The sequence below is a fragment of the Electrona antarctica genome (genome assembly GCF_951216825.1).
Source record: "Electrona antarctica genome assembly, chromosome: 19".
Taxonomy (NCBI): Eukaryota; Metazoa; Chordata; class Actinopteri; order Myctophiformes; family Myctophidae; genus Electrona; species Electrona antarctica.
This window is the reverse complement of record NC_136800.1, coordinates 5869583-5893062: the sequence shown is the minus strand read 5'-3', so window position 1 is coordinate 5893062 and position 23480 is coordinate 5869583. Positions and strand designations below refer to the sequence as shown.

At 44.1% G+C, this 23480-nt stretch overlaps 1 protein-coding gene across 6 annotated transcripts in view; it reads left to right on the top strand.

Moving 5' to 3' along the window:
* Positions 1–23480, top strand: part of xrn1 (5'-3' exoribonuclease 1) — a 42288-nt gene that overhangs the window by 5761 nt on the left and 13047 nt on the right. For 5 of the 6 annotated variants that reach the window (XM_079488613.1, XM_079488612.1, XM_079488610.1 and 2 more), the window contains exons 9-32: positions 112–179; positions 552–689; positions 1809–1993; positions 2582–2671; positions 3505–3661; positions 5375–5494; positions 7640–7809; positions 8917–9034; positions 9640–9735; positions 10452–10555; positions 11892–12026; positions 13941–14103; positions 15255–15368; positions 15844–15942; positions 16811–16926; positions 17187–17333; positions 18139–18228; positions 18709–18844; positions 19626–19682; positions 20722–20854; positions 21715–21784; positions 22116–22305; positions 22921–23010; positions 23308–23394. In XM_079488613.1, coding sequence (XP_079344739.1) covers positions 112–179; positions 552–689; positions 1809–1993; positions 2582–2671; positions 3505–3661; positions 5375–5494; positions 7640–7809; positions 8917–9034; positions 9640–9735; positions 10452–10555; positions 11892–12026; positions 13941–14103; positions 15255–15368; positions 15844–15942; positions 16811–16926; positions 17187–17333; positions 18139–18228; positions 18709–18844; positions 19626–19682; positions 20722–20854; positions 21715–21784; positions 22116–22305; positions 22921–23010; positions 23308–23394 — 2873 coding nt within the window. The remainder of the gene's footprint in view (positions 1–111; positions 180–551; positions 690–1808; positions 1994–2581; positions 2672–3504; positions 3662–5374; positions 5495–7639; positions 7810–8916; positions 9035–9639; positions 9736–10451; positions 10556–11891; positions 12027–13940; positions 14104–15254; positions 15369–15843; positions 15943–16810; positions 16927–17186; positions 17334–18138; positions 18229–18708; positions 18845–19625; positions 19683–20721; positions 20855–21714; positions 21785–22115; positions 22306–22920; positions 23011–23307; positions 23395–23480) is intronic. The other variant, XM_079488609.1, reaches the window with a different exon arrangement.

Sequence of the window (23480 nt, the reverse complement as noted above, 5' to 3'; positions counted from 1 at the left end):
TATATATCGCTGCATATCTACATTCCCTGCTCCGTCCAAACCTGACTGTGTGATCATGGAACCGTATAAGCGTCACCTACAAAATGTGTTCCTTCCCCTGTTGCGATGCAGGCTACCTGAATGAAAATGGCCACCTGAACATGCGTAACTTTGAGAAGTACCTGGAGAAGTTGGCTGAGGTGAGGTTACAATCCAATTACTTGAAACATGAAGGGAAATTGATGTTAATTGGGGAGAGCGGCTAAATATATTAAAGGACCCCAGGGGCTCACTGGGGACAGGGAGGAACTCCTTATATGGTCAGCACACTCTATGGTAGGGAGGATTATCCAAAAAAAAGAAGAAAAAAAAGTAATATTTGAATGAAGTGAAATCACTGAATATACCTTTAAAGGTTTACTTGGGTTAAGTTAATGCAGGACTGAGGATTTTATCTGATCACAAGACCTTTTTTCCCCTCTCTTCATACCGGTACTTGTTTTTCTCCATTTCCTTTGGCGCTGAAAGGAAACGATACGTCATTTTCATTGCTCTTCTCTCTTTTTCCCCAGTTTGACCGAGAACATTTCAACGAGGTGTTTGTCGACCTGAAGTGGTTTGAGAGCAAGGTTGGCAACAAGTACCTCAACGAGGCGGCTGGGCTGGCTGCGGAGGAGGAAGCCAGTGTCAAGAGCAACAAGAAGAGAGAGGTAGGCTACGCACACGCACAGCCTATGGCAGGGGTTCTCAACCCGTGGGTCGCGACCCCTCGGGGGGTCGCCAAATTATTTTGGGGGGTTAAAAAAAAAAAAAAAAAAAAGGATTAAAAAAAAAAAAAAAAAAAATCACGATTTTTCAAAAATAGCAGACCTACAAGCTCGTAGCGCGCCACTCGGTGGCGCGCTATGAGCTTGTAGATCTGCTATTTTTCAATAGCTAAATTATAACAATGCTTAAAACACCAAAAGGGGTTCCCACCCAAAATGGGTTAAGGTTATTGTAGCAGTCAATTTAGATTGGGGGTCGGGAGGGGGCGGGGCGGGGGTCCCGAGACATTGCCAAAGCATTTCCGGGGGTCCCCGGCCAAAAACGTTGAGAACCCCTGGCCTATGGCACCGCACGCACACGCGCGCACACACACAGTCCTGCCCTGCCCTGCAGACATTTAGATACATTTCATTTAGAAGATAGAACACTCACAGAAAAGCTCCATCTGCACCAGTGTTTCATTTATTTAGAATCAGAATCACTTCACAGTTTTTTTTAGTTTTTTTTTAACATGCAATAAAGTAGGTGAAATTATTTTTTGTGCCTAGTTCCCATCGTGTTATTTTTCCAAGAAACAAAGAGAAGACTAGAGGCTCAGTCATGTGTCTCTAATGGGGATCCTTCAATAAACATAAACATAAGAAGCGAAGGCAAGAAATAATATTTTAGAAGCTTTGTTCCACACACAGACCGCACACTCGTAGGGTCTCTCGTTGCTATTTTACAAACGGCACAGCCGTAGGGTATTTACAGTACAAACAAGTAAGGGGTTTCCAGATGTTTACAAGCTTGTTTCACAAACGGCACAACCGTAGGGTCTCTTTATTATTGGTTTAATGTGTTATTGTATTTATGCACTCACTGTGTGTGTGTGTGTGTGTGTGTGTGTGTGTGTGTGTGTGTGTGTGTGTGTGTGTGTGTGTGTGTGTGTGTGTGTGTGTGTGTGTGTGTGTGTGTGTGTGTGTGTGTGTGTGTGTGTGTGTGTGTGTGTGTGTGTGTGTGTGTGTGTGTGTGTGTGTGTGTGTGTGTGTGTGTGTGTGTGTGTGGGGGGCCTTGTGCAGGACACAGCCCTCTGTCTTGCAGCGCTGGCGTCGTCAGACGGGGAGGAGACGGCAGGAGGAGGCAAAAGGGGAAAAGGGGCTGTGATGGAGGAGGACGAGGGGGAAGATGATCTATTTGAGACGGAGTTCCGTCAGCACAAACGCACCTACTACATGACCAAGATGGAAGTGGATGTGGTTTCCGAGTGAGTCCGCACACACAAGCGTACACGCACGCTAAAGCTAATGTTTCCCCAAACACTGGGTCGGCCCCTTTATTTTTTTGTTTCCTACATTTTTCTTTCTTTGTTTTTAATTATAATTTCCAAACATTTTCAAAAATCATTCCCAAAAAAGCAAAATAATTCATGAATTAATAACAAAATCCAATGATTTCTTTCAGTAATGTCCTGAAGAAATGAAAGAAAAATCTAAGAAAATTCCATAAATTAGAACAAATATTGGAGTAGTAGTAGTGAAATTAGCCGATCTACAAGCTCACAATGTGTAGCTTTGTGTCATGTTGTGAGCTTGTAGCTCTGCTATATTCACTAGTTTGGGTCCCGGGCCAATATCTAATTTCTGTTTTTGGGTCACGGGCTGAAAGGTTTGGTAACCACTGCACTAAAGGAAAGTGACTCATGTTAACTGAGGAAGTGTTTTACCTGCTGGCATACAAGTAGGTTGTCACTCCAACATTAATGTCCAACTGTTATGAATATGTTTACAATGACACTCAAAACTGACTAGTGGTGTCACTGGATCTAAATATGTTTTCACTGTCCTGTGTGAAGCGAGTTCCTAGCCAACCAGGCCAAGTGTTACGTGGAAGGAATCCAGTGGATTCTCCACTACTATTACCATGGAGTTCAGTCCTGGAGCTGGTAAGAACAACAACTCTTCAGTCATTTTCACACTTGTTTTCAACCCAACTGTGCATTATTATTGCCTCATTGCTTATTACCTATTGCTAGGTAAGATGCCTGTATGCTCGACCCACATAGACAATCAGTGCAAATTAACGGCAGCTGTAAACACTGTCTTTGATGTATTGTATGTGTTTGTCCCTCTCATTATTAACTCCTGAACCCGAGGTTCCTGACTTAATTGATTAAGACCTCTTTCCCTGCCGACCCCTGAGTTTCCCGCGTTCCGTTTTATTTGTTTTATTGGGGCGATTTTGATAACTTTTGACATGAGGTTTTCCCGCCGGCACATTGTGATACGTCACACGTTTGGATCACGTGTCCGGAAGAAAACAACTGACGCTCTCTTCTGAGGGATGCTGGGTGACCGAGTCTCCAATGCAATGCAGATCTACAAGCTCATAGCGCGGCATCGAGTGCCGCGCTATAAACTTGTAGGTCTGCTATTTTAGAAAAATCGTGAAAATGTGCCTGAAATCTTTGAATATATATTGTTACAGAGCAAGTTTTTTACTCAAATCTTTGCTACTGGGAGGGTCCCTGGAACAACATATTTTCAGATGGGGGTTGGTGGCCAATGTCATATATAGTTGGGGTCCTTGACATGAATATGTTTGAGCACCACTGACATAGAAACATTCAGAAAACTGCCAGGATTTAGAAGACTTTTTTTTAATTGTGACGTCTGGCCTAAATGGGTTAAGGCGTAAATTGTTAAATTAACAATGAGGATTTATTTGACTGTGTAGTGATTACGTAGTGATCTAAAATGTCCCCCTCCGTGTCTCCAGGTACTACCCCTTCCACTATGCTCCGTTCCTGTCTGACATCAGGAACATCTCTGGCTTAAAGCTGACCTTTGACCTGGCGAAACCCTTCATGCCCTTTGAACAGCTGCTGGGTGTCCTTCCTGCAGCTAGCAAGGCCCTGCTACCGGAGAGCTACGGGGTAAGACGCATGCATGGGGGGGGCATGTGTTTGGTCCGAGTCTACCAGAGAGCTACAGGGTAAGACGCATGCATGGGGGGGCATGTGTTTGGTCCGAGTCTACCAGAGAGCTACAGGGTAAGACGCATGCATGGGGGGGCATGTGTTTGGTCCGAGTCGACCAGAGAGCTACAGGGTAAGACGCATGCATGGGGGGGGCATGTGTTTGGTCCGAGTCGACCAGAGAGCTACAGGGTAAGACGCATGCATGGGGGGGGCATGTGTTTGGTCCGAGTCGACCAGAGAGCTACAGGGTAAGACGCATGCATGGGGGGGGCATGTGTTTGGTCCGAGTCGACCAGAGAGCTACAGGGTAAGACGCATGCATGGGGGGGGCATGTGTTTGGTCCGAGTCTACCAGAGAGCTACAGGGTAAGACGCATGCATGGGGGGGGCATGTGTTTGGTCCGAGTCGACCAGAGAGCTACAGGGTAAGACGCATGCATGGGGGGGGCATGTGTTTGGTCCGAGTCTACCAGAGAGCTACAGGGTAAGACGCATGCATGGGGGGGGGGCGTGTGTTTGGTCCGAGTCCTACAGTCATGAGTCCAAAACCCAACCCTAAATCTAACCTAACCTCACAGGAAGCCACGAGTTAGTCTTAAAGGACCACTTCACCACTTTTCAACCCATCTTTTTTTTTGTGATTAGTATTTTATTGGATTTTCTTTTTCATACACAAACACCCACAATACCAGTAGCAACAATACAGAACAAACAATGAAGAAAAATAAAATAAAATAAAGGGTTTGACACTAATCGTCACAGTACGAAAAAAATAAAAAACTAGGAGGGAAGGAAGGGGAGGGAGGCTGTGTTCTTCTCGATAGAGACATATGTGAGCAGGCGAAGATCTTTTCAACCCATCTTCATATAATTGGTCCTCACTAATAATCATGATAAAATGGCACCAATGTTTTTCTACTCAGTCTGCTTCTCATAGGAGGACTGTGGGCAGTTCAGAAACCCGTCCACCAGTGACATCATCGTTAGGCAGATTTATTTTAAACAATATCCTTTTACAAAAATGTTTAGATTTTTATTATCGTGAGAACGATGGCTTCCATTTTCGCATTGCAACTTTTCAGGACTAGAAAGCCATGATTATTAGTGAGGACTAGTATATGAAGATAGGTTGAGTAGTGGTGAAGTGGTCCTTTAACCTGCCACTGGTTAGTTGTAAACAGCCACGCGTGTCGGGAGCCACGGGTTCGTTTTAACCTGCCACGGGTTCGTTTTAACCTGCCACGGGTTCGTTTTAACCTGCCACGGGTGAATTTTAACCCGCGGCACAGGTTAGTTATAACCGGCAGCTCATGTCGGGAGCGATGGTGTTGTTGAACTAATGCCTGTCGGACTGTTAGTATGACACACACACACACACACACACTGTTTTCACTGTATATTAGCACATAATGCGATATTCCTGCTGCATTTACCCATCAAAACTAGCAGGAGCAGGGTGTGCAGCTGAGCGCTACTAGTACAGTGCTCTGGAGCAGTTGGTGGCGCAAGTGTCTTGCTCAGGGCCCCGTTTAGACTGGCAGCCAAATTCAGCCACCCAATATCTGTGTAATTGATGGATGAAGTGAACTGCTATGAATCTTTCACGCTTTCCACTGTATCTTTTAGTGGTTTGATTTCATTATACGTTTAAAAAAATGTCCTTTTCAGCACCTGATGACCAGTGAAAGCTCGCCCATTATCGAGTACTACCCTCTGGACTTTAAAACGGACCTCAATGGCAAACAGCAGGAATGGGAGGCTGTGGTGCTCATTCCCTTTATCGACGAGGTATGCACAAAATCACATTTTCTTTTACAAGGAAAGGACGTACAGAGCTTCAGACAGGTTCCACTTAATGCCTGATTGTCTCCACCAGGCCGAAGGCATGGGGAGAGAGTATGTTTTGCACTCCGTCCGTCCGTCCGTGTGTCCGTCCGTCCGTCCGTCTGTGAACAGCTAATCTCCGGCACCGTTAACCCGGTCGATGCCAAATTTTGCACACACACTCCCTGGATGCCAACGATGAACCTCTGCCCCAAAATTTTCAGAACGGCCTGTTATAGCGCCACCAGGAGGCCGCTTTGTGCAAAACAAGTTTTTGGACAGTACACCTACAGATTTTGTCCAAACATCACGCAAATTGGTACACAGTCTCTCTAGAGCCATTCAACGAAACAGTTCTTTCAGATTTCTCAGACTCCATCCTGATTGGCTAAGATTGGATTCCAAAGTTCGCAGGAGTGCTCAGTTTCAAACAAAATGCTGCAAATCATGAACACATCGTGTGATTTCCGTGAAATTGCGCACGCACATACCCACTAGGCCGAGGAAGAAATGCCACGGGAACATTTTCAACTCAGCCTCATGGTGGCGCTATAACTGGCCCAAAAGTGTTTTTACCTCCAACTGCACGGATTTGTGGATAACTTTGTATGCCAACTCCCTAGAGGCCAAGGAAAAACCTTTGCCTGGAATTTTTCACATCTGCTCTTTATAGCGCCACTAGGAGGCCGACCTATGTAAAGCACATTTTCTAATATTACTCCTTCAGATGTTATCCAAATTTCACACAAATCAGTACACATGCTCTCCATAGTCATGTGATCAAGACGGGTTTGTTTGATTTCTCATAATCCACCTTCATTGCCTACGATTGGCTTCTAAACTTTTCAGAAGTAGCCCGCTTTGTACCCGTTTTGTACAAATCGCCACAACTACTCAACGCAGCGTCCGATTGCGGTGAAATTGTGCATGCATATTCCCACTAGGTTGGGGAAGAAATGCCACTTGACAGTTTTCAAATCAGCCTCATGGTGGCGCTACAACAGGCCAAGCTGTGTCACACACACACACACACACACACACACACACACACAAAACATGTTTATATTACTCCTAAACATTTTGCCAAACATCACACACTCCTATCCTCCTGGTGGAGACGTGTGCCCAGAAGGGCACTTTTTCTAGTTTATACTCTGATGCTCGTCGTGTCGCACACCAAAGATCGCAGATCCCAAAGTATCACACTGTGACACTGGGTGAGATTGTAGATCTGCTACTTTTGTTGTACGACACTGGCGCGGAACTATTTAATTGTTGTTGTTTTTTTCAAGATCTTATCTCTTTAGAAACTAATGCTGTGTTTAGTAGTTCAGTAATAATGTAATTTGACCTGAAACTAATTGCAAAAGAAACAAACTCAGCGAGAGTTTGTTTCTTTTGCAATTAGTTTGAGGTTGATCCTGTATTTTCCATATATTTCCTGTACTATAGAGACGGTTCATATGCAGGTCACACAAAAAAAAAATAGTAGCCTACAAAATAAAAAACACAAACAGGGAATTCTCCCTCTTCTCTAATTTTGTTTTAATGATGTCATAGACTGCCACTGGTCACATGAAATCATAGATCAACATGTAGCTATGCCGTTAGTAGACCCCATCTGGTCTAATGCTGCGTTCACACGGGCAGATGCAAAGCTACAGTCTACCATTCATTGTCAATGGAAGCCAGCGACGTGAAGATGCATCCAACGTTTTGTAGCTTAACCCATTTTGTCCGGGTACCCCTTTTGGTGTTAGCATTGTTATGCTTTAGCTATTGAAAAATAGCAGATCTACAAGCTCATAGCGCGCCACCGAGTGGCGCGCTACGAGCTTGTAGGTCTGCTATTTTTGAAAAATCGAAGAACGACTGACAGAAACATAGCTTTTTCAGAAAACTGTCAGGATGTAGAAGACCTTTATAGAATCTGATCTCGGGGTCAAAATGGGTTAAGCTACAAATAGTTGTAGTTAACAGCTACAAATACACTGTGTAGCTTTGCATCTTTTGCATCTGCCCGTGTGAACGCGGCATAAGAAATCTCTCGATTGACGTCGCCTCAGAGTTGGTAAGACAAACGACAATGTGCGTGGCGTATGTGTTCAGAGATGCCTGCTGGCGGCTATGGAGCCCTTCAATGACCAGATGACGAGGGCAGAAAAGGCCAGGAACCATCATACCGAGTGTGCCGTCTACACACACAACCCCGACATGGACTTCACGTACACCTCTACCCTGCCCGAGCTGTTCCCCAACATCACACACTGTCACGTCAGGTACACACACCACACACTGTCATGTCTGGTACACACACACTGGTTACACACACTGTCATGTCAGGTACACACACACTGGTTACACACACCACACACTGTCACGTCAGGTACACACACACTGGTTACACACACCACACACTGTCATGTCTGGTACACACACTGGTTACACACACTGTCTTGTCTGGTACACACACACCGGTTACACACACCACACACTGTCATGTCTGGTACACACACTGGTTACACACACCACACACTGTCATGTCAGGTACACACACACTGGTTACACACCACACACTGTCATGTCTGGTACACACACACTGGTTACACACACCACACTGTCATGTCTGGTACACACACACTGGTTACACACACTGTCATGTCAGGTACACACACACTGTCATGTCAGGTACACACACTGGTTACACACACTGTCATGTCAGGTACACACACACTGGTTACACACACCACACACTGTCACGTCAGGTACACACACTGGTTACACACACCATCACGTCCACACACAGGAATAAAGATACTTCCTACTGAAAAGTGGTCAAACGGATTTGTGCCGATTTTGACAGCAAATTTAGATTTCATTTTAGTCATGGACTTTGGAAAGAAACTTCATTTAGTTTGTCATATTTTAGTCATCTGAAATGTTTTAGTGTATAATTTTAGTGGACTAAATATCATAAGATTTTAGTCGACTAAATCTACAGTTGATGTAGTCAACTAAAATGTATTTTGGTGGTCCTTGATGGCGTTGTAATGGCTGAAAATTGCCGATCTACAAGCTCACAATGCGTCGCGCTGTGAGCATGTGACATGTTGTGAGCTTGTAGATCGGCTATTTTCAGCTTTCAACCAACTTCCAAGCATAAAATGACTTGTCCTTTAGTTCTACTGGACCTCTTCTCCCCTACTCCCTAAAATGTTTTGTCTAGTTTTAATTTGTTGACGAAACTGTCAGTATATTTAGTTTTAGTCATCATAGCTTAGTTCTTATTTTGTTTTGTTATTTAGTTGTTTTTTTAAATGGATCCTATTCATTTCTGTGCTGGCTAACTGTGCTGCATTGTGGATTCTTTGTCTGTGTGCTAACAGGCAAACTCCTGTCCCCATGGACGCCTGGTGGGTGTCATTAGACCACGTGGGCCGTCGTATTGACCGCTCTGCGCTGTACTTCTGTGGTTTCCCTACCCTGCAACACATCAAACACAAGGTACATGTCTCTGTGTTTCTGTGTGTGAGAGTGTGTTCTGTCTGGCTGCGTGCGTGCGTGCGTGCGTGCGTGCGTGCGTGTCTTCTGTCTGCATGCCTGTGTGTGTGTGTGTGTTCTGTCTGCGTGCGTGTGTGTGTGTTCTTTCTGCAAAAATGTGTGTGTGTGTGTGTGTGTGTGTGTGTGTGCGTGCTAGCTAGAGCGATGTTTCCCAAACAGTGGGTTGGGACCCATTTGTGGGTCGCAGACACATTTTTATTTTTTGTTTCCTTTTATGAATTCAAAACAAATTAAATTATTTATTTTTTCAGTAATTTCATGAAATAAAATAAATAAAAATCTAAGCAATTCCATAAATTAGAAAACAAATGTTTAAGAAGTAGTGAAAATAGCCGATCTACAAGCTCACAATGCGGTGCGAAGCCACGCGTTGTGAGCTTGTAGATCTGCTATTTTCACTAAGTTGGGTCCCGGGAGAATGTATAATATCTCTTTTCGGGTCACAGGCTAAAACGTGTGGGAACCGGCGTGCTAGAGGGCATGGCGAGGCTGCAGGTTGACAATAGTGAGGCGTTTCCTTTAATTCTCGTCTTCTTGTGTCTCTGTAGTTCTACAAAAAGAAGAACGGAGTGATGGTGTTCCAACACAGCAGCAGAGGAGAGAACATGATGCTCGAGATCCTCTCCAGATTAGAGGCGGAGCCAGTGAGTCTGTCTGTGTGTGCATGCGTGTGCTCGAGTCGCACGTGATCCTTTAACCCATTTTGACCTGAGATCAGATTCTAAAAATGTCTTCTACATCCTGACAGTTTTCTGAAAAAGCTATGTTTCTAATAGCAGACCTACAAGCTCGAGTGGCGCGCTATGAGCTTGTAGATCTGCTATTTTTCAATAGCTAAAGCATAACAATGCTAACACCAAAAGGGGTTCCCGCCCAAAATGGGTTAATAAATGCTGATCAATTTAAATTGAAAGGTTTGGGACATCGTGGAGGGCCATTCATTTCAACAAATAGTTGTTGTGATTTGACTGATTTTTTTTTAGCAAGAGTTGACAAGATATTATGCACCCGCTCCATGCTAACAAGATCCTCTGTTAAGCCCAAACCACACCGGTTGCCGGGCTCCTTGGGACAAAACCGTTTTAAGATCAACCACACCAATGCAACTCAATGAGTTGCATTGGTGTGGTTGACCTTAAAACCGTCTTGACCCTTTAGTGTGGTTTGGGCTTAAAGGGCAGACAAGACAACAGGCTTTGATGCAGGCTTTTAATCCTGTCCTGATGTGTTTCTCTATCTTTTTCTTTCTATATTCATTCTAATCTCACCTCTTCACTTCCTGATCCTCCTCCTCTCTCTTATCTGGCTGTCTTTGTTCCCCCCCCCCCCTCTCTCTCTCTCTCTCTCTCTCTCTCTCTAGGTGTGTGAAGACGTAGCAGCACTTGTATTGGGGAAGTCTGTGTTTGTCAACTGGCCCCACCTAGAGGAAGCTCGCATCATTTCAGTGTCAGATGGAGAGACCAAGTAAGCGCAGCATACTGATGATATGGCACTGTTCCCCAAACAGTGGGTCAGACTCTGAACCCGTTTGCAGCTCGCGGACACATTGTTATGGGTCCCCTTTAGTTTTTGTCTCCTACATTTGTTTCTGACCGAGGCTAAGTCATTGACATTTTTTTTAAATTTTCGTTTTGTCATGTCATGTGAAAGCAGGGAATCATAGCTTCAAATTGACATTGGTTGTTCAGTTTGACCCACCAGTTTTGGAGATATGGCTTATAGAGTAATGTCTTGCGGAGAAACAGCAAGTTGAGAAAACAGGCTTGAAAGGTTCACTTCTGTGGTCTCTAACATTACACCTAGCTACATGTTTAAGCATTTATTTCATATTTACATGTCGATTTCAGCTCTGACATTTTATTTCAGACATGCTCTAGTATGTGAAGTCTCATTTTGGATACCCCCCCCCCCAAAAAAAAACAGTTTTTCTCCTCTCCTGAACAGTTTGTCTTGCCGCCATGACTGTCTCTGTATCAAATAGTCACATTTGGTTTTAAATTATTTCAAAAGCTTTTAAAAAAAAGCTAAACTTTTCATGAATTAATAACAAAATCCAATGATGTTTTGTTCGGTAATGTCATGAAGAAATGAAAGAAAAATCTACAAACTTCCATAAATTAGAACAAATATTTAAGAAGTAGTGAAAATATTTGTTCCGATATTTGTACAAATTTTATTTTGTGCCGCTTCGCGCCACGTTGGGAGCTTGTAGATCTGCTATTTTCACTAGTTTGGGTCCTGGGCGAATATCTAATTTCTGTTTTGGGTCACGGGCTGAAAAGTTTAGGAACCACTGTGATATTGGTAACGCAAGCCTCAAATATTAGAATAAGAGTGAGAAGTAAATGGGAACTAAATGGTGCTGACTAAATGGTGCCCTCTCTATTTTTCCATACTGTATGTTTTCCCCTTTTCTACTTGGGCGGGAACCCCTTTTGGTGTTTTAAATATTATGTTATAATTTAGCTATTGAAAAATAGCAGATCTACAAGCTCGTAGCGCGCCACCGAGTGGCGCGCTACGAGCTTGTAGGTCTGCTATTTTTGAAAAATCGTGAAAATATTTATTTCAGAAAACTGAAGGATTTAGAAGAATTATTTTAAATTTTGAGGTCAGGCCTAAATGGGTTAACTGTACATATGATTTCCTTTCCTTTTCATGTAAGTGTTTATTTGTACGTCTTTAAATGTTCTGATGAATTGAAAACGGAGGACCCTGTCTTAGCGCTTTTTCTAGTTTCATCCTCGTAGCAGTTTTTGTATTGACAATTTTCAATCAATGAATCGTTTTTGTTTTTCAGAATTTCCCTGAACGAGCCCGCCGGTGTCCAGAAGCTGTATGACAGGTCCTCCACTCCTCCCCCTACCAAGGTGTTCTACCCTTCTGACAAGGAGCAGAAGGACTGGCTCAAAGACGTCCAGGGAATCACAGAACAGTAAGGACGGGCAAGAGGGTTGCTCTTCTACTCCTCTACTCACTTGGATATGGCTTTATGCACGCAGAATAATAACTCCTCCTACTGCCGGGCCACTTCCTTCACAGGTGTTACCAATGGTACTAATTAAGGCTCTGTTCCATTTAGTGTACAGTGGTTTTCAAATATTTTAATTTCAAGGACCCCCATGAGTGTTTCCAGTGAGCCATCATGCACAGTAGCAGCACCCTGACTCTGTTTGACCAGAATGGAACATGGAGCCTTCGTTAGTATCATCTTTTACACCTGTGAAGGAAGTAGGGAAGTGGCCCAAGTTCTATCCACAATGGCGTGTATGCATGTATAGCCCATTGCCAAACGTGCAAGTTCAGAACTGATTGCTATCATTGGTGTTATCGGCAGACATTTCAGAGGATGGGCTATAACTATACCTTTTAGGTCCTGAGGATGAGCAGAGCACTTTTGTTAAAATTGAGTGCGGGTTAGCCTCGGTACCCAGGCTTTTATCTTCGTTTGCATTCGGCTCAAAAAGAAAAGTCTGGGGGAAACGCATTGGAGGATTTGGCATAGGAAGGTGGTCCACTTCCTTGTATTTCGCTAACCAATAACAGTGCTGTGTTTGGCGATGTCGGTGTTCTCCGCTGTTTTCTCCCGGGGAGTGGAGGGGAGGGAGGGCAGGGGCGGGCGCCCAGATCAGTTAACCAATAGGATGCATCACCGTCCTCACACCGGCACCAATAGAGGGTATGCGCGTGACATCATCGTACCTGGAAGTTATGCGGGAACGCCCACTGAGTGGCAAAAAACTACTTTCTGGCCTTGACAGCCCATTCATCCAAACAGAAAAGTCCTGTCTGGTTCCATTAAACCATGTTAAACTCACCAACATTGCAGCTGTACGAAAAGCTTGAATTACCCTCTTTCTATCTCTAAGTTTTTGTTTCATGAAAATCCACCATAGAAACGTTATGAGCTGCTTTCTGTCAAGAAATGCCCAGCATTTGATTTTTTTTTTAAGTGTCAGTTTGGAAGTGCTTGTTTTCAATTTTGCTGCCTCCTGCATTATGTGACATTTAGAAACGGGTGGTACGCAGGACGGTTGAGTGATTTCCAACGAGCGCTTCCAAACTGCAACACTCCATGCTGCTCAATGTTTTGCCACTCAGTCTAGATGAGGGGGGCGTGTCCTGATGGGAAAATCATGCATGTGCATACTCTATAGACGAATCCTCAACCATTACTCAATGGGTGCGGTGGATATTTTGACATTCCGTTTTGTTTTTTTGTTTTTTATGTTGCCACTACTGTTGGAGCAGCCATAAACTACACAGGTTCATCTCGATGTTCTGGGCATCTTTGTAATGTTAGTGTTTGTAAAAAGCAGGTAAAAGAGTAACGTTTGAGGCAGACTAACATCAGTCACTCTGCCGTTCACTATAGTAGAAGAGGTGCGCCTGGTGAGGGTTTAAACCCCGCAGCTACGTCGAGTCCGCCTACAGGAAATACGTAAGCTGCGACCATGAGACCCGTTTCTGGATTCGTCTATAGAATCCCACCTTGTACTCGCTGGCACCTGCCCCTCTTCTAGACCAGAAACCACACAGGCTGGGCCACATACCGGCTGAGAAAGCAATATCTTTCTCTATCCTCGTCTGAACATTGCACTTTTCCGTTTCATCTTTCCATAACCAAAAACTCACTGCAAAAGGTTTGGTTCTCCAATCTGACGTTGTTGTCATTGCCCCTATTGCTACTAGAGGAAAAAGCTATAAAGGAAACACTGGGTTTATCATTTGAAAGGAAACTGGAGTTTGATGATAACAGAGTATTTGTAGCTTATCACTGCATATAATGTGCTCTTTAATACTACATCTTTACTACGATGGCACATAACGTCATCTCGTCTCTCGTCAGCTACGGGAAGAGGAAAGGGATCATCGTCAACGAGACAGCTGTGGTTCTGTACGGTCAGCTGTTGACTGGACGGAAGTATGTGCCCCGAGCCAACGGAGTGGTGGAGCTGGAGAAGCAGTGGGCCAAACAGGTCCTGTGTTTCGCCTACCAGGTCGTGGTTAAGGTACGTGTTGTGGGTTGACTTGGCAGTGATGGGGGGGGGGGAGAAGTACTGAACTGTTTTTACTTGAGTAAAGGTATCGATACCGCAATATAGAACTACTCCGTTACAAGTAAAAGTCTGGAATTCAAAATGTACTTGAGTAAAAGTACAAAAGTATTGGTATCAAAATGTGCTTTAAAGTGCTAAAAGTATTGTGAGATCAGCTAGATGAGCTATTTTCAAATGACAAAAATGTATATAGCGCTCAAGAGGTTAATATGTTTTGTAATAATCAAAATCTACAAAGTAACTAGTGACTAAAAGTTTCAAATTAATGTTGTGGAGTACAATAGTACTAGTAAGTAAAAGTATTACAAATTGGAAAATTGTACTTAAGTAATGGGTAAAGTGGGATAGTCCAGTCCTTCCATATGCATACTACTGAAATCAAAGTAAATGGACATACACACCTTCTCTTGATTTCTTTTTGATTGCCTTAATACTCTAGTCCAACATATGGATATGATTCAAACACAACAGAGTGGCATTGAAATTAACCAAGGGATGGTCAGTGTTGCGTATCGAATAGTCTCGCGTAGCCAGACAACTATTCCACAATCTCCGAATGCTACATAGTCTGGGACGTCACTGCCATTTCCGTTCACAAAAATACATTTTAAAAAAATCTTTCCATTTTTATTTTTTTATTTCCATTTCTGCTAAGCACCAAGCTATATTTGCTTAGATGATTTCTATTTATATTAGGATAAATGTGCGCGACTGTAAAGACGAAACGGAAGTGGGGGACTAGTCTCCACTTCCTTTATTGCTTACTCATGATAGAGCTTCCGTTGCTCCGGACTGTATGACACATTGACGTAAGCATTTTATTATTTGATAATTGCGAGAGGCAACAGTCTGGCAACGCGAGACTAGGTATCGAGCCCGGTGTCTGTGCCTCTGATGTATTTCAAGCTATTCATTTCCCTGATAATGCTACATTGTAATCAGGAAATATGTGCTTGTTTAAAGAAAATGTGTAGACATTTATATATATATATACTAGACCTTGTCTTCTTGTTCTCACTAGTTCTCACTATTTTGGCGTCTCGCCCTCTTTTAACCATATATCTGTTCTCTCTCGCTCTTTACGCTCTCCGTGCATCTTTCAGGACCTCAAGGCCTTTGACTCATCGTTGAGCCGCTTCAGGACCTTGGAAGAGCTGTTCCCCCCCACCACCACCGTCTTCATGGTGGGCAACCCCTACTACGGTGCCATAGGAGAGGTAACGTCTTCCTTTCCACTTCCATGTGTAACGGGACCGAGAGGGATAGACGGCTGGTCCCAACCTTTGTTCATTTATTTAATGTTGCCAAAAATAGATAATAAATGCTCAGTATCACACACTGCAACTCAACTGTACAGCAGCATGCGTTTCATAATTGATCAAACTCTCACAGTTGAAATCACATGAGAGTTTATATGAGACTTGACACCACTCACAAACTCTGTTCCCCTGGTGTTACTTCGCCACCTACTGGTGATATACTGGTACTTCTTTTACACTTCTGCATCAATAAACTTCATCACAAATAAAACATAGAAAACCTTCAGTCACACCCACAACGTGTTTGCAAAATCACACTTTTAAATTGTCAGCAACGTATCTGATAACGTAATGATATTCCAATTATTTTTGCCTTCATTATTTTTGTTTACGTATAGTGTTACTGTTGTTGTTGTGTGTTTGTTGGAAACAGGTCCAAGAGTCCAGTGATGTCATCAAAGAAGGCCGGGTACGGGTGGTCTTCAGCGCGCCGCACGAGCCACAGCTTGAAAGCTTGATGCAGAACCAGCATGTAAGAGACACGCTTCGCTCTGTGTGTGTGTGTGTGTGTGTGTGTGTGTGTGTGTGTGTGTGTGTGTGTGTGTGTGTGTGTTGTGTGTTGTGTGTTGTGTGTTACTGTATACAGTATGTCTGTATCTATTCTGTCCACCCATCTCTGTACAAGACCAGCTTGAAGTACATGATTGTTATTTGTCCTACAGAAATGCAGTGTGAAGTAGTCCTGACTCCTGACTGTGTTACTGTATGTGTTAGGGGTGCTCGGGTGGCACAGTGGTAAAGTCCCTGCCCACCACAACAGGGCTCGAATCTGCCGTGGTGCAACCAGCTTTGTCGGGGCGTCTGCACGAACACAACTCTCCCGTGCTCCCGGGGCGGGCAGGGAGGGTGATAATTACATGTACTCCAGAGGGCTAGGGGGCGGCAGCTGTCAACGGGAAGTGTCGGGCGGGAGGAGTAGCACGAAGGTTCTATATCAGGGTTCCCCAATAGGCGGCCGGCGGGCCATTTGCGGACCGCGGAGCGCCCCCTTGTGGCCCCTGGAAGATTCTTTTTTTTTAAAAGGTTTTTGTTTTGTTTTGGGAGGGTGTCCCAGATATAAATGGCATTAAATGGGGGTCAGTAGCCTATGCATGTCAAACAATGCACCCCCTCAAAGACCACTGGTGGTCCCCGGACCACTGGTTGAGAACAATTTTTTATTAATTAATGAAAAAATAAAAAATGCGTGCGGACTCGGCCCCCAGCCTGGTTCCCTAGTCAAAATATGGCCCTTGAGGAAAATTTATTGGGGAACCCTGCTCTATATAATCTAGAAAATAAAAAAATAAGTCTTAAGTACAGTCCTCCGAGTCCTGACTATGTTAGTGTATGTCCTACAGAAATACAGTGTGAAGTACAGTCCTGGCTACGTCCTGGCGTCCCGTCTCGGTATCACCAGCTACCTCGTCTCCCGCTTTTCCGGGAGCATCTTCATTGGCCGGGGCTGCAAGAAGAAGTGAGTGTTCGATCGATCCGTCTGCAGAAAATGATTCCCAGTCAATTGAGTCGTGTTTCCCCTCCCACATGTTTACACACTGATAAAAAAAAGAACATAACATTTGCCTTTTTCCTTTCTGCACTCCCACACATTATGTTCATTGCCTTGGTGCTCGTCACTCATATCTGTAACTGCTGCTTCAAACGGTACCCCTCCTCTAGTTTAATCGTTTGTCGTCATCGCTCTCGTTTTGTCTTCTTCCTCCCTGTTGTGTGCAGTCCCTGCGGGGAGCAGAAGGTCAACGTCGGTTTGAATATGAAGTTTAATAAGAAGAACGAGGAGGTTCCTGGCTACACCAAGAGAACGGAGAAGGAGTGGCTCTACTCTTCTGGTGTGGAAGAACTACTGGCTGAATACCTGGACAGGTGTGTGTGTGTGTGGTGTAAGACTTAACCACTTGAACCTCAGCATCCCTACATCTGGGTGGAATGTCTTTTTACTAATTATAGAGTGTTTAACACATTTACACCCGGGAAAGCATCGGTGTCATTTTACATTTTATACGTTGGCTATTTTAAGTTAACAGAGCGTCACTTAGTTTCCGAACCCAAAAAGTACAGAGAGGTGTCGGAAAACCGGAGCCCGTCTATTATGAGTTCCGACCCCCGAGCAGTACCAAGAAATCGCGGACCGTACCCGTCCAGAACCCGAGGTCCCGAGGCTCTTTCATGTCGTCTACAGAGTAGTGCTGCTACTTCCTTACTAGAGTCACGTGACGCAAGGCACGCAGGCAGCTCGCCTCCCACTGGCCTGAGGAAGGTAACATCACAGCCGTGTGTGAAGTGAGGGGCGCTCTTATCATCTTACGACATCGAGGACAAAACAAACATTAAACTCTGTCCATTGTCAATGGCGTTTTCAATGTTTGCTTAAGGAAAAACAAACATTAAACCTGTATATAGGAGGGGCTAGCGGCGCCCCTCAAAAATAGAGGGGGTGGGGGGGATCGCCGGGTCCACTCGGGTATTAGTGGAACCGTCATTTCACTGTCGGAAACCCGAGACCTGATTTCATACAGTATTGGTTCCGACACGGACCCGGTGTCCGGGTGGGATCCCGGGTTCTTTTCGAGTCTCGTGGGTTTAACCGATAAGGCTAAGCCCTTATTATCAGGGAGTTCAAAGCCTGGGATCTCCACCATCATCATGTGTTTGTGTTCCTGTCCTGCAGGTTCTCTGAGGTGTTTGATGCCGTGTCCAGAAACAGCCAGGACGACGTGTTCTATGAAGATGACATCTGGCCCGCCGAGGATCAGAACAGGTATCAGAAAACGCATACTTTCATTTTTGTCAAGTCTTTACATATCGTCTTACCTTCTTAACCTAAAATGTTGGGCCTAAGCCAGCTCCTCATGACACTGGCCACCTCCTAATTGAAAAGGATCATGCTGATCCCGCCCCTTTTAGTAAAATGGGTGTGACTCAAGTCAATGGTTTTGTGACGTCATCAGGAGTAAATTTGCCTAAGTCTAAGGTTTAATCCTATTTAATTCAATGTAATTATATTATATGTTACATGACTGACAGACAGTGTTATTTATTAATAGACATAAATTGTTATAAATGTTTTTGGTGAAATTATTGACTTAGGTTCTTAGGCCATTAGTTTAAGAAGGCGACAATATTATTTTTTTCTATGCTTGGAAATAAGACCCGGGTCTCGATTTGTTCAGTTGAAGATCAATTTAAAGACCATGGCCTCCTAGATTATGACGAGTACGCCACTCCTTTCCCCACGCAGTGCCGAGAAGGTTTCGGAGGTCTCCTCCTGGTTGAAGAGTCTCCCAGCCAGCTCCATCAGCCGTGCGTCCTGTTCCCTCCAGGTGCTGGACTTTGCCATTGTGGAGAAGATCGAGGAAGAGGTGGAGAGAGTCAAGGTATAAGACAGACCATGTTTGTTAACTCCTGTCTAGTAATCAATACTAATCATTGCTATCTAGAGTATTTGTTCAGTATCAGGGGTCTCCCTGTCTCTCCAGCTCTTTAATAAACAGAAAATACATTTTCAGGTCTGACAAAATGTCAGCCATTCAGGAGAGAGTAGCTATTTATGAGCTTAATTTTTTTATAGTTTTCCAGTTCCAATTTTGTCTGCTCATTTCCTTGTGTCGTCACTTGTAATTCCACTTGTTGAGTCTGTATCCTGACTGCATTCTCTATCCTGATAGGATAAAATTGGTATCCCAGTTTCAGTTTCTGTAAATGCATTTTCCGATTAATAAAAAAGCTGGAGTGACATGGCGACTCCTGTTACTGAACAAACACTCTGACTCTATAGCAATGAGTACTATCACAATATAGAGAGCTTTTTAAAACGTATGTTATTGTTAACCCATTCTGGACGGGAACCCCTTTTGGTGTTTTAACTAAGCATTATGTTATACTTTAGCTATTGAAAAATAGCAGATCTACAAGCTCATAGCGCGCCACCGAGTGGCGCGCTACGAGCTTGTAGGTCTGCTATTTTTGAAAAATCGTGAAAATGTGGTACACATCTTTGAATATATATTCTTTCAGAGCGAACGTTTTTTTTTTTTTTTTTTTTTGACGTCTGGCCTAAATGGGTTAACCAACGGAAATCACTTACACTACCTTAATTGTTCTTTTAAGTCTGTTGACCATTCTGTGGTGTCACTCATTTCTTTCTCTCTCTCTCAGGTGAAGAAGAGCCTTAAGAAAGTGCGGGTGACAGTCAAGCCTCATCTCCTGTTCAGGGTGAGTCTTACTATGCTAGTTTGAACTATTCCGTTTCCCATCGCACTATTTCTACAGTGGGACATTTGGAAGGGATGGGTTCAAATCCAATCTGCTGTAACCTTTTGGTTACACTTGAGTCGATGTGTTAATTTGTGCGATCACTAAAGTGAATTTAGATGGGGAACTGAGCCATTCTAAAAGGTATGCGGTATCCGTGGATTAAAGTTCTCAGTCGCCACGACTGATTTCAGTCATTTGGATTCCATAGAAGCCTTCCAGAAACAAGAATGGTCTCGGAAATGTCATGATTTTCGACAGCTGGTCGGCCTAAAACATTTTCAGTCTTAAGAGATTATATTTAAGCAATATTACACGAGAGGGTGTGGTTTAACCCATTTTGACCTGAGATCAGATTCTAAAAATGTCTTCTACATCCTGACAGTTTTCTGAAAAAGCTATGTTTCTATGTCAGTCGTTCTTCGATTTTTCAAAAATAGCAGACCTACAAGCTCGCAGCGCGCCACTCGGTGGTGCGCTATGAGCTTGTAGATCTGCTATTTTTCAATAGCTAAAGCATATCATAATGCTAACACCAAACAGGGTTCCCGCCCAAAATGGGTTAACGTGATTATTGCCGCGACAGTGATGCGGTCAGGAACGAGACGTAGTCGAGTTCCGCAAGCATCACTGAAGTGACAATAATCCCGTTAAACCACACCACACCCTTGAGTGTAATATTGCAATTATACAACAGTTACCCTTAAAACTAAGAAAATCACTGAAAAAACATATTTGTTTAATGACAGATGTAGTCACTACGACCACAAATGTCCCAAGAAACTAGCTAGCCTAGCCACCGACTTTGCTGTGCTCTGGGAAAACAGAGCAGCTGAATTCTTTGTTTTGATTAGGTGTGGAGTGGTGTTCATTTGATCCACGGCTAGAATGCTGTTTCAACCAATCAGATTGCTTCCTCGAAACGACCTGTGGTATAATTTTGCTTTATTCCGTGAGTATCTATTGTTTAGCCCTGTGTGTGTGTGTGTGTACTGTGTAGCCCTTAGAGCAGCAGCACGGCGTGGTGGCCGATGCCGAGGCAGACTACCACCTGTTTGACCGCGTGGTGAACATCAGGGAGAGCTTCACCGTCCCACTGGGTCTCAGAGGAACCGTCATCGGCATCCAAGGAGGTGAGCCACCAGACCCAACCACCTTGTGGTTAGAGTGTCCGCCCTTGAAACTGGGAGGTCGGGGTTCGATCCCCCAGCCGGGGTCATACCAAAGACTGTAAAAATTGGCACTCAGGGTCTTCTGTGTACTGCATGGATTAAAGTCTTTATTAACCCATTTTCACTTGAGATCAGATTCTAAAAATGTCTTCTACATCCTGACAGTTTTCTGAAAAAGCTATGTTTCTACGTCAGGGGTTCTTCGATTTTTCAAAAATAGCAGACCTACAAGCTCGTAGCGCACCACTCGGTGGCGCGCTATGAGCTTGTAGATCTGCTATTTTTCAATAGCTAAAGCATAACATAATGCTAACACCAAAAGGGGTTCCCGCCCAAAATGGGTTAAAGTATTTTTGATTCCATAGAAGCCATCATCATGTCTTCTGTGGAGGCATGTTGCACAGCGAAAACATGCTCTCAATGCGTCGCGCATTGAGAGCTTGTAGTTCGTCTATTTTCGGTTATTATTTTAGAGCATTTGATGTGGTCAAACTAGCAATATGTTCTGAAGCATCTTCCATAAACTATAATAGTCTCGGTCGGATATCTCGTATGTAGGCAAAGGTTAAAGCCTCAATCTGTGATTTCTTTAACCTGGTTGACAGCAGGGTCAATATTATTAAAACATCATCATTTTACATATTGTGTTGATTGTTTAGGAATCGGCGCTAGTGTGTGTGGGGCGGCTGGCTTTCATGCTGTCTCACAAATCGCACATTTAGGACTAGGTCATGCAAACGTTGTGAGATTTTATTTTGCTTTAATCCATGTAACTGTGTTTGTGTGTGTGTGTGTGTGTGTGTGTGTGTGTGTGTGTTCAGCGGAGCGTGAGGCAGAGATTCTCTATGAGGTGGTGTTTGATGAAGAGTTTGTAGGAGGTCTTACCATCAGGTACGGCTATGTTTATATATACAGTATTCAACGATTTGTGCCACATTTTCACGATTTTTCAGAAATAGCAGCTCGTAGCGCGCCACCTACAAGCTCGTAGCGCGCCACTCGGTGGCGCGCTACGAGCTTGTAGATCTGCTATTTTTCAATAGCTAAATTATAACCTGTTTAAAACACCAAAAGGGGTTCCCGCCCAAAATGGGTTCCAACACTCCATTCCAACACTGCTCATATAATGCCAGTATTGAAGTTCTACTTGTGTGTGTGTGTGTGTGTGTGTGTGTGTGTGTGTGTGTGTGTGTGTGTGTGTGTGTGTGTGTGTGTTCCCAAGGTGTACTCCAAGCCGTGGTTACCGGCTGCCTGCCTGCGCTCTCATCAACCTGTCGCACGGCACCCGGGTGGAGCAGGGCTCCCACAAGCTCACCGCCATCGTCAAGCCGCAGCCCGCCACCACCCCCACCTCACACCGACAGATGGCCGGCCTCAACCACTCGCCACGGTCGCCCTTCATACCCACACATGTAAGAGGAGAGAGAGGAGTGTTAGTTGACCCATTTAGATTCTACAAAATGTCGTCTTCCAAATCCCTGATGGTTTCCTGAAAAACGTGATCGGTTGGTGTCCCCACTGGTGCTCAAAACCTTTTCATGTCAAGAACCCTCAGAATTATCTGTATTTGGCCATGGACCCCCATCTGAAAATATGTTGTCTGTCCGTCCCCCACACACACACACAAACTGTGAAAGAATATCAAAGATTTGCAGTTTTTGCACATACTTTCACAATTATTAGCTTGACGCTTGTGGATCTACTATTTTTCAACAGCTAAAGATTAAAAGAATCAAGCTATGAGGTGACATAGATGCGTCCTCAGGTCTAAATCGGTTAATACATGCATGCCAGAGGGCAGACATACACACAAACGCATGTGTACACACACACACACACACACACACACACACACACACACACACACACACACACACACACACTCATCTTTCTAGCTTCTTCCGTTTCGATGTTTACCATGTATGACAATCAAAAAAGCCTTTTAACCTGTTGATGACACCAAATAACCCCCTAACCCCTCTCCCCCCTTTCTTTCATTAATTTATCGTTTTGCGTTTTGTCTTCAGCAGAACAGCAAGCAAGTGGTGATGAAATCGGACTCCCAGGCCAACAGAAGTTCTCCTCCTAAGGCTCTCAACCATAAACAACAGGGAAAGGTAGGGGGACACTTCCCACCTTGGCCTGGCTCCACCAAGCACTCGTTATGCTTCCCCCCCCAACACTTAAACCCTAACGTTCCTATTCCAAATTCGTCCTAAATTGCCTATTATGTACAAGGTAGAAACGCAATAAAAACACCAGCCTCTGCAGCCCAAATACCTTAATACTCTGTCATTCAATTGAGTGAATTGTTCGTTCATGCTTTCACCTCAACTTTTCCTCACAATGTGATAATGATGCTTTTGTTTGTCTCCCTCCTGCGCCTCCCTCTCTCGTTCTCACACTCTCTCCAGCCCTCAGAAGAGGAGTATAGTAATGTGTGGCAGTCCTTGCAGAACTCTGGCCCTCCACACAAGCCTCCTACGCACTGGCACAACAATGTAAGTGTGCACTGACACACAGACACCAGGCATTAAGTGCGAATCGGATGCGAATTAGGATTTTTAGCGGCGTTTCTCCATCGTTT